The sequence below is a fragment of the Populus euphratica genome, unplaced genomic scaffold (assembly GCF_000495115.2).
Source record: "Populus euphratica unplaced genomic scaffold, PopEup_1.0 scaffold110.1, whole genome shotgun sequence".
In the NCBI taxonomy this organism is placed as follows: Eukaryota; Viridiplantae; Streptophyta; class Magnoliopsida; order Malpighiales; family Salicaceae; genus Populus; species Populus euphratica.
In genome coordinates this window covers 739,333-758,095 of record NW_011499904.1, presented here as the reverse complement: position 1 = coordinate 758,095, position 18,763 = coordinate 739,333, and the positions used below count along the sequence as shown (strand labels likewise).

General features: G+C 28.8%; 1 protein-coding gene across 5 annotated transcripts; it reads right to left on the bottom strand.

The window, feature by feature from the left end:
• Nucleotides 1-2,563: 2,563 nt before the first annotated feature.
• On the bottom strand, nt 2,564-7,185 carry LOC105133246 (peroxisomal (S)-2-hydroxy-acid oxidase-like). Of its 5 annotated transcripts, none has more exons than XM_011037150.1 (12): nt 7,039-7,185; nt 6,084-6,260; nt 5,792-5,916; nt 5,288-5,334; nt 5,044-5,121; nt 4,571-4,695; nt 4,346-4,412; nt 4,186-4,248; nt 4,022-4,091; nt 3,774-3,874; nt 3,455-3,559; nt 2,564-3,047 (listed from the first exon to the last, which is right to left on the bottom strand). In XM_011037150.1, exons 2-12 carry the CDS (start codon nt 6,221-6,223, stop codon nt 2,862-2,864), a joined length of 1,107 nt encoding a protein of 368 aa, XP_011035452.1. In that variant the 5' UTR covers nt 6,224-6,260; nt 7,039-7,185; the 3' UTR covers nt 2,564-2,861. The 5 variants fall into 5 exon arrangements, with proteins under 5 accessions (XP_011035452.1, XP_011035454.1, XP_011035456.1 ...); XM_011037152.1 differs by having other exon boundaries at nt 7,048-7,185; XM_011037154.1 differs by having other exon boundaries at nt 7,019-7,041.
• Nucleotides 7,186-18,763: the final 11,578 nt, after the last annotated feature.

Sequence of the window (18,763 nt, the reverse complement as noted above, 5' to 3'; positions counted from 1 at the left end):
TAAATATAGACTTTTTAAAGAAAATTTAAATATACCTATCATATTAATTGTTTATTACATATTTGTTGAAACACATTGAAAAATATATATATTAAAAAAAAATTTCAATTAAAATCTTTTCATTGGAATGTTGAGAAAAAAATTCTAGAAATATTCCAATAAAAATTCTAGAGTATTTCTCATATCAAATTTAAATAAAATAAATATCAAACCAACATATATCACATTATTAAATGTATAGAATTTGAAATCATACTCAACATAATCATAAATTAATTTTGAAATCCGTCTTAGTGTCCCACTTGACCCTAGGGTTACGTGTCATTTCTTTTTAATGCATGGCAAGTATTAAATGAAAACAATGATGCAGAATCTTGTATGTTAGTTCGTAGGAGCTGTGACGTTCATGTTCTTTGTCAACCTCGTGATAAGTTTTTGGCTACATCATGTCCTATTCCTCTCTCCTTGAATTATTTTATAGACCTGAACAAAGCTCAGATGCTATCTAAAGATTTCCATTTTGAATTTCAAGTTTTCAGTTTATTTAAGAGAGCTCGTATAAATAAAGAGAGCACATTATGGTTACCTAATATCTTATTATATTTTTTATTTTTATTTCTGGATGCACAAGTCACATTTCATAATTGATCTACGTTGTCAAGGGATGCTGCCACAAGAAACCTTATTTATGTTTACCACAAGAAAAGCTTAGGAGTGTGTTTTTTTAGAATTAAAAAAGAATAAAAAAATCATTAAAGTAGTAGATATATAATCAAGGAAGGACACTGAAAAGAAACATCAGCCACGCTAATAAAATCAAAAAACAACAACACAAGTATAGAAAAAGAAAGCATGGATGAAGATATTTTTAAAGATTAGAATGATGATGATGATATTTAATTATATTTTAATCTATCTACCAACTTATTACTTTAAATTATCTTATTTTATTTTAAGGGTAAAAAAATATAACTTTATACAACTATGTTATGATTTTTTATATTATCTTTTGTTTTTTTAATGATGGGATCTTAATTGGGTGTGTGTGTGTGTGTCTGTGTGTATATATATATATTGGATTTATATGATATAATATAATATTATACATATATTGTTTTTAATCTAGAGCATATGGCATTGGTTTATTTAAGCGAACGCCGAGCGCCTCGAGCATTTTACATCCTCGACGCTTTTCACCTTTGAAAACACTGTAATTGACCTTGCATAGATAGATGTTTTTAGCTTTTAAACAAAACTGAGTCTTAAAGGTGTAGTGATCGTAGGTTGAAAGATGTGAGTACTTTTGGAATATTATTCTTAAAGTTAATTTAAGAGGAATTATGTAACAAATCAAATGGTAATTTGCTTTCCCATATTTTTTTTTCATGAATTGAATTCATAAAAAAAAATAAACTGATGTTTAATGATTTGGAAACATAACATAAATACCTATAAATATAAATATGTATCTAAATAAATATATTTAAAAACATTGTGAGAAACGGTCAAATTATTGTTCAAAGTTAGAGTTAAATTTATATTAAATTTTTTATTAACATTGTATTAAGATTTTCTTTGTAGATTTTCGGTTTTTTAATTTATAAAATTTCTTATTTTAATTTAATTCAAGTTGTTTCATGTTTAATAAAGTGTTTATATACATGATGATGATTGGTTGGTTTCTTTCTTGATTTCAAATTAAAAATAATAATGACTAAGATAAATTTTTTGAGATATAAATAAATTTTAATGTTTTATCATCTTGCTTTTCTCATGAATGATTAATTATTGTAAAAAAAAATTAAAAATTATTTAATTAATGTTATAATCTTAAATTTTTATGTATAAATCTTAATTTTTACATAAAAATTACTAGATTCAATAAATTATTTAATATGAAATTACTTGACCACTTCTAAACAAGAGTCCATCTTTATATATATATATAAAGATGGATTCTTGTCATTTGGGAAATGAACAAACTTAAAGAGGAATAAAATTGGCTTTATCCTCCGCTGTATACATTTTTTTGGACTTCTTTTTAGGCATTTTTAGACTTTTTATAGATTAAATAAAGCTCAAGCAATGCACTGGTGATTTAAGAAACTTTTTTTTTCGGGTTTAATATGATTAATAAATAGAAAAGTAATAAAAATTGAGATCAACCTATTTTTTAGATTTTAATAAAAAAAATAAAGAATATATTGTGTTTGCTTTATTTTCTTTCATTCTAGATGGATAAATTTGCATTTTACATATACTAATGATCGATATATGTTATAATGTTAATATTATATTAGAACTACAATGGAAATCAGAAGTTTTAAATAATCCATAATGAAACCAAAACCACATTCAAGTGGACGCCAACAAATGAGGAGCAAGATACTTCAAAATAGTATATCACTACTCTTCAGGTAAAGAAATGCATCAAATGATGCTCCTTGTCATTGCCATCAAGCTCAGGCAAAGCCAAGGAGGCTTATCTCATTCTTATTAGATGATGAAGTTAATGCCGCGTCCTTGATGTTTTGTTCTCAATGATGCTGTGTCCCTGATGAAAAGACTAAGAAACTTAATGATTAAAAATAAAAATAAAAAAGCCAGGAAACTGTTACAGCTTGAAAGCAAGACAACACTGCTCGATCGGTTATTCAGTTCTTCTCAAAGGACTGAGCTGCAATAAAGCAAAATCCCGATTTGAGAAAATAAAAGACAGGGAAACAGTGTTCAGTCATGGACATTAATGCATCCAACGTTATTACGCAAGTTCAACTGCTTCAACTACTAATTAACCATTTCACTCTCAGGCCTGAGCTTTTCACTTCTCCATTTCAATGTGCTGCTAGGGGCGAACCACCTTATAACCTTGGCACAACTCGGGGAGGGTCCCAGTCTGCCACAATGTGGTGGCGACTAATCTCCTTTAGCGAGCGGCAACCATTTAAAGCCATCGTCAGCTCAAACTCATCACGAAGCATCTGAAGTACCTTCCTAACTCCAGCTTCACCGTCAGCGGCCAATGAGAATACAACAGGCCTTCCAATCTGAAGTTGAGCAAAAAAAACAGGAGATTGCTTTCAAGGCTCCACGACTTGCATACAAACTTATTACGAAGCTAGGAGAATCATGGTAGACCTCAATATAAAGTTTAGTGCTTGAATTTGATATTTGCTCCAATATTTAAGTCTGTGTAATGGATTAAAGATCAACCAATTCTTATAGAATAGGCTAGTGCTGAAAATGTTTCAGAAGAAAGATCATTAGTTATCTAGGAGAAGTTTTGTTTATTCATTTTTTCTTCAGATTGTTATCTAGGAGAAGTTAAACAGAGCTATTCAGCACATTTTATTCAAGTGTCACATTTTATTCAAGTGTCATGTTCAATTAATCTATTGTTTATTTCCTGTTTTCTCACAACTATGACAAACCATTGCAATTTCAATGCACTTACAAATATTCCAGATGCTCCAAGGGCCATTGCCTTGAAAACATCTGTTCCGCGCCGAACTCCACCATCAAGAAAAACAGGAACACGGCCTTGTGCAGCTTTGACAACCTGAATATCACATCAATGAATTATTAAAGCAGACTGCTATCACTTAATTTATTTTTTAAAATATACTTTCCAATAGATGTTTATGTAATGTATGGGTATACATGATGGCAAAATGTATACAGAGTGACTTAAGATGCACATGGCAAAAGTTTCTCGAACTTCAGATTGCCAAAATGCACCAGAAATATGTCATGATCATTAAAAGCACATGTACCTCTTCCAAGGCTATAATAGTGGAAGGAACGTAATCGAGCTGGCGTGCTCCATGATTGGAGACAATAATTCCTGCAGCCCCGTTCTGTACGGCTAGCCTTGCTGCAATGAAAAAAAAATGGGAGAGAGAAGATGGATGAACTTTTGGAGGCCCATAAATAGGGTTAGAGGCAAGATGAATATTTTCATTAAATCATTCATTACAGTTTAGTATTGGTGGGTGGGGAAAGGATAGACTAGTTTGCTTACCATCCTCAGCAGTGAGTACACCCTTCAATAGAATCGGCAAAGATGTGATTGTCTGAAGCCACTTCACATCCTGTCGAAATGGTCAATAACATTTTATTAAAGTATCATCTCTGCAATATTACAGTCCAAGTCTGAAATCTGTAAAAATCCATACATGAACTTACCTTCCAGCTAAGTGACCGATCAGTTTGTTCAGCAACATACGATGCTAGTCCAGAGCCATCAGTCTGCATGGTCAGCTCAACGATCACATTAATGAACAAATTATTAAACAAATGGAAGTAACTAGTAGACTGAAATTAGCCAGTATTACATGTAACAAACCTTATCCATCTTTCCAAGGTCTAAGCCCTCAAAGTTCTTCAAAGTCAAATATGGTGGCAATGCAAATCTGCAAGGGTTAACATTAAAGAAAATTACATACATTCTACAAAACAGTAAACTGAATTTATTTTCTCCTTTCATTGGCATGCTTTTCATTAACCAGGCAAAAAAATCATAAAAAAGAAAGTTTCTTTCTATTTTCTAGTACGCTTAAATTGAGTTAACCTGTTTTTGATATCAGCTTCCCTACGGCCAAGTCTTGGAGTATCCACAGTGAGGGCAATTGCCTTGAAACCAGCCCTCTCAGCTCTTCTTACGAGCTGGGCAACCACATTCCTCTCTTTAAGCACCTAAACAGGCAATAAATGGGTTGCTGATTTGTCATAGGTATACATATGAAAACTCATATGAAAAACAAGTAGCTTATTGAAAGAGTAGACAAATTTTGGTTGATATCATTCTATGAAGTTACTGCATGATATTGATACCAGAGAACATCATAACATTCATTTTAATTGAGGATTTCTTGGCAACATTATTGAAATGTGAATAATCATGAGTTACTGCATAAAATATGGTTGAATAAAATTTTGAGTGAGCTAAAGCGCTGTTGGAACAAATGGGTAAATGATACAACAATGCTAGGAAGATCAACAAAGAAACTAAAAGTTGGGGGCGGGGAACCATCTCAAACTCACATAGAGTTGGAAAAATCGGACGCCTGGCCCAGTTGAAGCAACCTCCTCAACACTAGAAGTAGCCCATGAGGATAGTGTCTGAAATAGTAAAATCATGAATAAACTAGTATAGACAGTGACAGAAAAATAAATACTGATTGCCGGAATGTTGACAAAATCAAAGAAACGTAGGCTTTTTATTGGTTCGCTAATGAAAGCCAGTACGATCAAAGAAGGAAAATTTGCAAAAGATAAAGCATCAAACCATGATTGTGTTAGCCGCTGAAGCTGCTCTAGCTGTTGCATTCTCTCCTGCATAAGAATATATACTTTTGCAATCAGAAACTATTTCTTCTTTTCTATTCATGTTGAAAAACCAGTGAAAGAAGAAAGGACAGGGGATGAGAAGAAACGAAGAAGTAATTTGTTTTTGAAGGAATCACAACAAGACATCTAATTGTTTATTGATCAGTTGAGTACTAAGAGCAGAGGAAATGTTGCGCTATTCTCTTGAATAGCAGGGGTGAGACTTGAATAGCAGGGGTGAGAGCTGAGAAAATGACATTAACAAAGCTATTCTAGAGGCTAAAAAGTAAGAGTGTTCATGTGAATGGATCAAAGCCTTGCTTCTCATTTGTATTAGTTTTATGATTTTTCCCAAAACCACCAGAAGGCAGAAGAGCTACTGAATAGTGCAATCGACTTCCATTGAGAGAATTATCTACAGTAGCAAAAACGTCTAACAACTCCATGCAAAGAGGACATATACCTTCTGGGTGAGCCATTTTCTGCATTGCAGATGGCGCAATCATGATAGGCATTGAAATCTTGAAGCCCAAGACAGTTGTTGACATGTCAATCTTGCTGACATCAATAAGAACGCGTGGCCGAAATCTATTTTCAGAGGAAAAGGCAGAGAAATGAGAGAAGAACAAACAATAAACCTCAAGTCTAGAAAGGTGTGTCTGTATATATATATATATAGAGAGAGAGAGAGAGAGAGAACAAAATCCGAGAGAGATCCTGACAGATTGATTTGTAATTGTGAAGACATGGCTTACAAAATGCGAGAGAAGGCGTTCCGGTTCTCCTTAAGTGTCCACTGGTCCTCTGCACCTGATGCATAATAGTCATAAACCATCTTGGGCAGTTTCTGCCTTGCAATTTCCTGATACTCCATTACATTTGTTATCTGATCCATCTCTTCAAATTGATTGCTTGCGCTTTCTCCGAATAATCTGATCAAATTTCACACTTGACTTGAAAATCAATTTGATTTCAAAGTGTCTTCTCATATTCAGAGAATCAAAACAAATTAACACATATCACCTTGTCAAGCCACAACGAACATAATTTGTAAAGCCACAACGAACATAATTTGTAAATACTAAAATCATGTAAATCCACCCCGAAATGAACATCAGAGAAAAAAAGTGGCACAGATGAAGAAAGTTAACAAGGAAACAGGAAAATTACAATTCTACAACAGCAGAAAGAATCTCCAGGAGACCATATTCTATTCCTTGACTGCCTTTCGAGTTATGATGCATACAAAATTGATGAATCCTCCAAGAATTCAAAAGAACATGATTCTGCAACTTCTCATAACCTTATTATAGGTTGTATACAATTAAAGGGAGTCCTTAAGAAAGTTCATATGGCTTCACAGAATCCAAGGCAACATGCGATTATTATCATATTATGGAGGTTACAAACAACAGTGTTTTTTTGATCAAGTTTGTAACCTGCATGCACATAACAGAACATAAATGCATATCCAGCGGCAATTAGAAAAGAAAAAAAAGATTCTCGTAACTTCCCACATAAAAAAAACACAGAGATAACATGGCAAAGGTCATAGACAGAATTATGATCAGATAGAGATGATCATGATGTTCATATCAATAAAACTAAACTAAACATTAATACAAGAAATTATCTTGAGATTGGAAAGTGAAAAGAAAGAAAGAAAGACAGAAATGATAGAGAAGTTAACTGGTCGTTGAAAGAACAAACCTGGCGTACCTTTTCCCTACAGGAAATGGAGAGGTTGCAGCTAATGTTAACAGAGGGTGTTTGTCAAGTAAATAATGGTTTTTAAAACCTAGCCCGGTGCTTCGTTTCTAAATCCAGTTAACTCGGAGTTTGAACTAATTTTGATTAAAAAAATAACAATCCAATCAAAGCTCGACCATTATCTAGTTGAGTTTTTTTTTTTTTTTTGAATCAACTGTGGTTGGGTTTTAAAACAAAAACCTCAATTAGTTTCAAATCCATAAATTATATCAATAATTTCCGAATATTTTTAATATTTCTTAACCATGTCTTTTTGTCAACTTTTTGTAATTTAGATGTAATTTGAATGTTTTATACACTAAAATGGAGTCGAATTTGAAAAACATTTAGATAAAGAGTCAATGAACTATAACATTTTCAGTCTAATATGTCCATTCATTAAAATGTCATCAATTTGAAGGAATTTCGAAAAACTCCGATGATCATTGACAAAAAATATATATTGAGAACAATTTGAAATACATTTGGGATCTAATTGAAAAAAATTATAGGTTTAAGACTCAAATGAAAATGAGTGTATAAGTATAGGACTAAATTAAGGTTCTCCCAGATTAAAAAAAGAAAAAAAAACAATAACAAATACTAATGGGCTGGGTATTGAAAGAAAGAAAGAAAAATCAAAGAATGGTAAGAGAATAAATGTATGAAGACAAACCAGGTTGGACAAATGAGTCACGGATGTTTACAATGTGGAATTGTGGGTTGGTTTTTCAAGATATACATTTCATTTCTGCAGAAAAAATCAGTCTCATGGAATTAAGAGAGTTGTGTGTGGACTGTCCAGTGGAGAGCATCATTTTGTTTAATAGTATTATGGCTGCCAGGCTATCCGTTGGATTTTACCTCATATGCTATGTAGTAGTATAAATAGATTATTGGTTTTTGCTATGTTTTATGCCGGATCAAATTTTATTTAAATATAAAAAAATATTTAGACATTATTAAAGTGTTTTTATTAAAAAAAAAAAAAATTTCATGTAGATTGAATTGATATAATCAAATCAACTTAGCTGATTCAAAAATTACTTAGAAGACATGTAAAAATAAGATTTGACTCAAAAAAGTTCAGGCTAAAATAATCTTATAAAAAGAAGAAAAAAAATTATTTGAAAGGCAACCTACCTTATCAATAAAAAATTTAAAGATTTTCAGAAATGATCTAACTATTTTAGACAATTACGTGTTGTGTGAAAAAATCAGATATTTTAAAAAATAGTATAATTATTCTTGATGACCTGTTTGTTTGTGAAATACATGAAAATAATTTCAACCTTGGTCTTATTTCCCAGGTGATCTACTTGTTTGTGAAATATATGAAAGTAATTTCAACATTAATCTTATTTGTAATGGATGACATATTCAATTGTAAAAACTACAAAGATTTTTCAAGTTGATCTAATTCTCATGGGTGACCTATTCAGGTGAAAAATACAAAGTTTTTTAAAAATAAAAAAATTTTAGAAGTATTTTCAAATTTAGTCATTTGGAGGTGGTATGCCTTCTGAAATACCCTATCAGAGATTTTTCTTATGAATTTTCAGCAAAAACACATTGTTCAATAATTTAAGTTAGATGACATGTATGTATCTTTACCTTATTTGAAATATAAGTCCTCATTTCTTTTTAATCTCTTTGTTGCTTGGGTGAGGTCTACTATTTCTAATGATTTAGCTTCTAATTCACTCGAGTTGGCTTATATAAGTCTTTTCTAGAATATTTGTAATTGTACACAACTAAATCTTTATGGTACCCATCATTACCTATCTACTTACCAAAAATTCTCTATCATGTTAATCATTTTGAGAGGATCATTTATTACTCTCTTATCTCTTTACTAACAATATTCAGTGTCACTAGTTATCTTGAAAGGATCAAATGCTTTTGTAAACAAAAATGTCCCTTTGTCTTGTTACAAAAAAAAAAAAATTCTACTATTACCCTAAAGATATCAAATTTCTTTCTAAATACAACATTGCCCCTTTTGTATTGGTCATCACCCCTAAGTGCGCTTTGTTAGTGACTCAAACAAATAATGGATTTGAGTAACCTTTTTTTCTTTTAGTATTGCTTAGTTTTAATAAAGACATCTTTATTCAGAATTAGTTTTGAAATCTTAAACATCTTGCATTTTGAAAACAAAAATTATTTTGATGTGAGTTTAAAACAAATGTTGCAACTCCCTGAGAATTTTTGGAAAAATGTATGATTTGTTCTTATGTCAAAGAGATTGAAATTTTTAAAGGTACATGATGAGGTGACCTTTCACTTTTATGGATTTCAAAGCAAGAGACTTAAGTAAAAGCTTCTTTTGTATTTTTAGAATGTCACTTATTGGTCCAAATTGTTTGCATGCTTGTTTAGAAATGACTTTTAAAAGCATGTAATATAAGCTATGATTCATGGCTATGAAAGAAAAATAATTTATAAAACTCAAAAAGTATTTCAAGGTTTCAAAGACTTAGGATTATTATCATTTACTTAATTTATTGTCTTACAATCTTTCTTTCTTTTTTTGTTTTTCTTTGATTTTTCCTTTTTGTTTTAGTAGGGCATCCTCACTTTGTGCGAACTGTCACTTATGCTTTTGATCTGAGCATGCCCTCTATCATTTAAGTTTATTAGGTTTTTTAGTCTTTTTGGCTCTCTCACGCTATTTTCATCAATTATTGATTATTGAAATGTCATTTGCTCAAAGTGTGGGGTGTGATCTTAATAAGGATTCTTAGTATTTAAAAAGATATTTTTTTTCTGAAGGTTAATGGATGTGGGTAAAAACTTCAAAATTCTCAGGTAGTTCCTTCTTCCTCCCATCTCCCCATGTAACAATGGCCTTCATTTTCCATTTATAGGCCAATTTGAAATCTTTCCCACAAAATCCATCACTTATCCTCCTAGGATGGTGATCTTGTGGATAAAGATAACTACAACTTAAGTTTGTTTTCATGTTTGGGCAGGAAGAAAAAATCAATAACCCTGTCGTTGTTTGACTATTAAGGATGGTTCTTCTTCACATCAGATGGTAATTATGGGGGCGAAGAAAACTGAACCAACTAGTAGAATTTGTGATAGACAACCTAGCCAATTTGGATCAGATTTGGTGCAAAGGTTAGGTCTAACTAAAGCCATTTTGGTGGCTTATCATGCATCTTTCTATAGTTTGAGAGGAAAAAATGAATAGTTATTAAACGAGTCGTTTGGGTTCTTAGGTTAAATTAGCTATTTTTCAGTTTACCCCCTGAAATTCTAAAACCTTACAATCAATCCCAAAAGTGTCCTTATCTTTGAGAAATGTTTTTAATTTCACCCTAGGAGTTATGCAATTGGACCATTGAATTTCTGCATTGCTTAGAAATTGGTCATTAGTTTCAAATTTTTTCATTTCAATCATTAATTGATTCTTCAAACTTTTAATTCATTTAAATTTACCCTTGATAAAGTCAATTAAACCCCTTAGAGTCCCAAGCCCTTTTCATTTCGAGTCCTGGAATTTTATTCCTTGCAATGTTGACCCAAATTAATTCTTGAACTTTGATACTTCTTCACTTAAGCCCCTGATTGCATTAATTAAATCAAACCAAAGTTCAATTAAATCTCTAGACTTATCAATTCTTTCATTTTAGGCCAAATTGACTTCCACACTTTTTAATTTTATCTCTTTTAGTCCTTAAACCTTTAGTTTGTTGTCTTTATAATTTTGTCCCTATTAGTCCTTAAACCTTTAAGTTGTTGTCTTGACCAGATTCTCAAATTATTTTTTTTTAATTTTTCTTCAACAAGATTCTAAATTGTCCATCCACTTGTCATTTTGAATAATTGTGCATACTTGATTAATATGAAGTATATTATTATTATTATTATTATTTATTTTTAAATGAGAAATTTTATGGAAATCCAAAATTAGATTATGACAATAATCATGATATTCATATCAATAAAACTAAACTAAACATTAATACAAGAAATTATCTTAAGATTGGAAAATTGAAAAAAAACAAAAAAAAAAGATAAATGATAGATAAGTTAACTGGTAGTTAAGATAACAAACCTTGGCCTACTTTTTTCCAAAAATAAAAAGATTGCAACTAATGTTAAAAGAGGGTGTCTCCTCTTGCAGCCACGTAATCATACTTCAATAAGTTAAGAGATTGTTTTAAAACCTAGCCCAACAGATCAGTTCTAGATCTAGTTGATTCAAGGTTAATATGAGCAAAATATTGAAGTCTTCTCCCAAGTATAGGATTGTTAAAGTAATAAATAACCCGACAAGATTGGGGTTGAACCAAAAGGAGGTTAACTATATAAATTATTAATGATGATGATGATGATGATGAATTGAAGATGACTTTGATATATACGATTAATGTAAAGATTAAACAAGGATAAAATAATTGTCAAAGTTAGAGGATCCATTAATGGTATTTCAAACAAATATAGTATAAACTCTTTTTATTACTCAATTGGAAACCACAAACAAAGAAGGTTCTAATCAGATTATAAATTGTTAAGATAATTACATTAGTTATCTTATTCGAATAATGTTAATACTTGTAAATGTTGTCAGGTATTCATGATTATAATTTATATTAACAACAAATCAAATTCTTTTCATGGCACAAGTGTTGGTTAAACCATACGTTTGGGCTATGAAAGTGCCAAGTATTTCTTGTACCAAGTGTTATAAAATACAAATATAAATTAACCATTTAACAAGTAAAGTATTAAAAGTGAACTAGATAACAAGTACAAGACATGTTAGTATCAAACATTAAGGCCCATGTAGAGTTTATACTATATTTATTCTTACACTATTAGTGTAACTTTTTCACCTTGACATAATAAACTTAACTAAACATAATAAAAAAGAGAAACATAAATAAATAAAAAATAAATAAGATAAAAGTTAACTAAGTAAAGGAAAGGAAATGAGAAGTATAAACAAGAGATCAATATAAGCAAAACTTAAGCATTATAATAAAGAGAGAGCAAGAACATGATCTCAATCTAAAAACCAAGATGCCTAAATGCATGGCAAATGCCTCTTTTTATAGGCAAAAATTAAAAACTATTAATTTGTTGACTAATTGTTGAGTAGATGACCATATCTTAACTTGGTGATAATCCTTATCTTTTCATCTGAACAAAATGTTATTGCTAACATCAAAATTTAAATAAACTTGACATAAAAATTCTAGAAGATTATCTCAGCTTTCCAACAACAAAAAAATTGAGGTCATTTGGACTTCTAGAACTCAAGATATGGGTTGAACACTAAACAGTATTTGAGCTGTAAGACAGATTCGAACTGCTCCGTTGTTGCTAAGATTTAAATTTCCAAATAACAAAATTGAGTCTAGCATTCCTATAAATATTTTAGGCCTATATCTTAGCTTTCTAACCATAAAAAACAAATTGAAATCCAAGATCTACAACTCCAGATATGACCGAATGACTGAACAATGTTCCAGTTTGAACTAAACCAACATCTTTTTTCTAAACTTTACCCTCTCTTTGTCTTCTCAATTTAAGTAGTTGAATTGATCAATCAATCTTTTGATTTATGTGATAGACCTGCATTTAAGATGAACATTTACCACAAATTAAAGGTATCTTATAGTATTAGACTTGTTATTATAAAATATGATTTTGTTGAGTTATTGATACTTCAAGTGTATAATGCTAATATAAAATCTTAATAACAATATATTTTTAAGTACTAATAAAAGGTCCAAACCAATTTGGATTAAAAAGGAAAGAAAAGGTAACCTAGTTAAAACTCATGAATTAATTAGTTGAGATTTTTTCTTAATTTTTTTAGTATCAAATCAGGATTAGGTTTTAAAACTAAAACCTTAACTAGTTTCAAATCTATAAATTATATAAATAATTCCCAAATATTTTCAACATTTCTTAACCATATCTTTTTGTCAACATTTTAATAATTTAGATCTAATTTGAATGTTTTATGCACTAAAATGGAGACAAATTGGAAATTGTTTTGGATAAAACGTTAATGAACATTAATTTTTTCAGTCTAATATGCTTTCCATTCATTAAAATGTCCTTAATTTGAAGAAATTTCCAAAAAATTCAATGATAATTGATATAAAAAAAATCTATTGAGAATGTTTTGAAATACTTTTAGGATCTAATTGAAAAACAAAATAGGTTTAAGACTCAATTGAAAATGAGTGTATAAGTATAGGACTAAATTAAGGTTCACTAAGATTTAAAAAAGAAAAATAAAAACAATAACAAATACTAATGGTAATGGGTTGGGTATTGAAAGAAAGAAAGAAATATTAAAGAATAGTAAGAGAATTTGATGAGTGAAATGGACTATGTTGCAACACAAATTAAATTTTTCTTAAACATAAAAAAATATTCAAATGTTTTTAATATTTTTTTTCCCAATATAAATAAAAAAACTAAATTGTGTAAGAGTTTTCTCGATGTAACCCGGTTAACTTTATTAGTCAAAAAATAACTCATACAATCCATGAAAACAATATTTGACTAAACAAAATTTCAAAATAGTATTTTTTTTTAATATTAAAATAACAATATATTGGATTTGTTTGGGACAACTTAGGTTAATGTGTCAAATTTGGGACCCAGGTTATAAGACTATAATAACCCTATGAAAGCAAATCAAAATAAATTATGAAGTACAATTATCAGTTAACCAAATATTGAATAATAAAATTAAAAAAATCAATGAAAAAAGAACCTAAAAAAGATCTAAGTTAACATATCAAACTTGCAACCTGAGTCATAAGACCAAGATAACCTCATAAAAAGTAAATTAAAACAAATTACAAATTTCAATACCCAATCAGCCTATTATTATTGAAGGATGATATTAAACAAAAAAATCAATTAAAAAAAGAACTTAAGAAACAACATGAGTCAATTCACCAAACTCATGACTTGAGTCATCAAATCGAAATAACCTTATAAAAAAATGACTTAATTTAAACCAGGTTAACTTGTCAAATTTACAACTTTGATTTTAAGACTAAGATAACCCCATAGAGAGAAAGTCAAAATAAATTATAAAGTTCGATTCTCAATCGCCCCTATTAAACAATAAAATTTGTAAAAATATTAATTAAAAAATGACAAAAAAAAATTAGTCAAGTTAACTCGAGTTAACCGTTAAGTAGTTTTCTTAGGTCATTAGACCAAGATAACTTAAGGAAAAACAAACCAAAATAAATCATGAATCCTAATTTCCAATCAAACACAATATTAATTGATGAGATTGGGAAAAAAAAAGTCAATTAAAAAAAGAGAGAGAGATGAGTCAGTCAGATGTACTCATCAAACTTGCAACTCGGGTCATGAGACGAGGATAACCTAATAAAATACAAGTTCAATGTTGAAGGACCCATAACCTGAGTCATGAGAGCATTATGACCTCTTAGAAAGAAATATAAAAACGTCTTGATTTAACCATTAAAATTCAAAAGCTCATGACCTTGATCACGAGACTAAAATATTCTTATAAAAAACAAATAAAAATATATTATGAAGCTCAATTTCCAACCACCTCAATGTTGAATGATAAAATTGAAAAAAAAATTAATTAAATAAAAGACACAAAAAACCGGGTTAACCCGTTAATATTCATTATCAAGTTATGAGAGTAAGATAACTTAATAAAAAATAAATAAAATAAATCATGAAGTTTAATTCTCAATCAAATCAATATTAAATAATAAAATTAAAAAAAATATTAAAAATTCTAAGTAAACCGGGTTAATCTGTCAATTCAGGTTAATTTATCGAACTTGAAATTTATATCATGAGAATATGATAACTAAATAGAAAAAAATAAAATATTAAAAAATAAAATTAAATAAAAAAATATTATGGATTGAAAATAATCAAAAATAAAAAAGTAAAAAGTAAAATAAAACATTATTTTAATAAATAATATTTTATAAGAAGAAATACAGTAAAACGCCACATCTCTATTAATTTACACCCTTCTCTTTTAATTTACATGTAATAAATATATAAAGACAAACAAGGTTGGACAAATTGAGTCACGGATGTATAAGTTTCATTTCTGCAGAAAAAATCAGTTTCATCGAAGTAAGAGAGTTGCGTGTGGACTGTCAAGTGGAGAGCATCATTTTGTTTAATACTATTATGGCTGCCAGGCTATCTGTTGGATTTGACATCATATGCTATATAGTAGTACAAATAGATAATTTGTTTTTGTTATATTTTATTTCACATCAAATTTTATTTAAATATAAAAAATATTTAAATATTATTCAAAAAATTAATTAAAAAATTTAAAATTTCATAACAGTTAATTTAATATAATTTAATTAACTTAGTGATCCAAAAATTATTTAGATAACTTGTAAAAATGAGATTTGACTAAAACAATTTCAAGATATTATTTAAAAAATAGATTAAAATAACTTTATAAAAAAATAAAAAAATCTTAATTTACAATATCAATTCAATATCAAAAAATAAATATAAAAAAATTAATAAAAAAATTCAAAATTAACTTGAATTAAGTTGTGAAACTTAGGATCGTGACTCATATCATAAGATTAAAATAAATATTTATAAATAAATTTAAAATAAATTATAAAATTCAATTTTTAATATTAAAATAATATTAAAATAAAAAAAATAATTTAATAAAAAATAATACAAATCAACCTTATTTAATTTTCCAAACTCAATACTCGAATTATTAAATTAAAATAACTTTATAAATATTAAAATAAATTATAAACATCAACTCCACAATTAAACCAATAAAAAAATATAATCAAAGTATTCTTTTAGTAAACAATGTTTTATGAAGATGGAATCAGTGCGTGTGTTTTATAAATGGATGAATATTAAATTCACCTTCTGTCTTAGTTTTTACAATGATTTACTCTTAATATAAATTAGCTAATAAATATTCTTTATTGCATTTTTTTACAAAAAAAAAATTGATATAATCCAATAAAATGACCTCTATTTACTGTGCATATAACTAAAAAAACTTTTTAAGCATATTCGTTGTAACTATTAATAGATACCATCAACACCACATAAAAAAAGAGACAAGATATACAAGCTTCCAAACCAATCAAAATTTAAAATAGTTAGCTTGTATGCCCGTGAGTCATGGAGCAGGATGATTTTTAAAATTATTTTTTATTAATTTTAATGTGATTAAAATAAAAATTTGTAGGAATTTGACAAATTTAAACTCTTGATAGGAAAAAAAAATCTTAAGTTAAATCCCTCATTCTCTGTCAATGCTTTTTTTTTCCTTGATAAAAATATTTTTTTTATTGATAACATTGGTTCTTTTCATTAAAATCCAAGATAATTCAAATAAATATTTACAAGATTCTTTATAATTTTTAGGGAAAAACTCTTGTCGCACATGTGCAGTATTCCGACAGACATCCTCCTGATACAATCCTAGTATATGATGTGAGAATGGAGAAGATAAGAAATTCTTATCCTTTATTAATGGAAAGAAGAAATGAAAATCATCACCTAATATTTGGTCACTATGAACACTAATTGGTCTCAGAAATTGGACATGAAGACTGGTTACGTAGAGTAAAGGTATTAACACACCTCATGCGTCTTACTTAAGGTAAGTTGCATTATTAATCGTCTAATATAACTAAGGTATTATTATGTTTTCTAATTGTTAGTGTGTCTAAAATTTACAAAAAGTCCTTCTCACTAATTATATCCTTATCTTATCAGGGGAAAAAAAACCTAACTATTCTAATGTCAAAATAAAAAAGAACTATATTTATATTTAATATCGAGAATATAATTTACATATAAGTTTGTAATCTCATATATTAAAAGAAAACAAAATAATTATTTTAGTATTTTTGAAATAAGAACCTAGTTTTCATAGCTTTAATAAAATGGTTATTAAAGTTCAAAATGCATGCAAATATTTTTTTTAATTTTTTTGTATGATACAATTTGTATATCTTTAAGAGACTTGTTTGTATATATGAAAACAAAATATCTTTAAGTGACAACCTAGATATAGGTTGTACACAACCGTAATCTACTCTATACCCTATAACTATTAGGCTGATTTCTAGAGCTCAACAAGCTCACCACCTTTTCTCTCTGTTTCTTTGGTTTCTTTTTTCTTTTTCTCATTTATTTTATTATCTTTTATTTCAATTTTTTTAATTTTTTAAGCTACCACCATGTCAAGCTATGCAAGCTTAACTCTAGCTATGACTTTAGCTCAAGCTACCATAATAAAAACTACCACATTTTATGTTAAGCTACTCTATATTTTGTTTCCAATATATCTAATATATTCTCATGTTTGATGAGAGAGAAAAAATATATATTTCTTTTCATTTCAATAATATAGAGAGAATATATAGAGCTTTTCTGTATATAACTAAATATTATTTCTTATCCTCTTAATTTTTTATATACTTGTTTTTTGATCAACCAAATTCAAATATTAACTTAAGCATTAGAGTGTCCTTAATTCCATGAGAAACTTGTTTTTACAAGAATGACTCAAACTTGAGGAACTTGTTTTTACAAGAATGACTCAAACTAGAACTTAGCATGGAAAAGTTTATTTCTAATCTTCTTATAAAGATTCTAGTTCCTCAAGGTAGGCAAGAACTCTTCTAAAAGGTATAAGTACTCAACAAATTTATTCTAGTCATATAAAAATTTTTTTGCTTTCTTTAGAACAACCAACAAAAAAGTCAACCCATACCACTAGGTACACGAAGACAACTTCAATTTTTGAAAGAAACTAGATAAAATGACATTCTAAGGAGGCATAATACTCCAACTTTCTAAATGAGCCAACACTCCATAGTAAATTCAAGCCATAAAGTTGGTTATCTCCATTAATTTTCTTCTAAATCTCATTCTTCTCACTCTCAAGCTCCCTATCATAAAATACTAAATATGAAGTGCAAGCGACTGTATCAACCCCAACTCTGGCACACCATTTCCACCAAATAAGAGAATCTTTACTTTATCATAGACTGTTACACACTCACCTCACTAAGAATTACATCATTACTAAAGCCAACTTATACAACTATCATGGCCTTACAAACCTTAGGGTGTATATATAAAATATCAGAAGCATTCTAAAGTTAGTGATAATAAAAATGATGTCATATGTATGCTTTTCTTCATAAATTTTTATGGATCTGCTAAGGTGTGATATCATAGCCTTAAACTTGGCTCTATCCTAGGGCTTTATGATCTCTATGTAAAGCTCATCTCTTGTTTTAGCACAAGATTCTAGCCAAAAAGAGCACCACATAGATCTTTGACATCACACAATGAGATGATGAAAACACGAGGGCATATTTCTAGAGATTTAAAAAGATAATGCTAAATGTGGAGAATTTGTTTGAACCCATAGTCATTAAAGCCTTAATCAATAGAATCTACAACTATTCTTTATGAAAAAGGTTAAACACATTTCCTAATAAACATATCATTTGCGTTAAACACATAATTGATTAGTACATAAAAGTGCATTTTTATCAAGGTTTTATATCATCATTTTGCACTTGAAGTATCAATAACTCCTTAACTAAAGCATGTTTTATAATAATATATCTAATAATACAAGATACCTTTAATTTGTGGTAAATATTCATTTTAAATACAG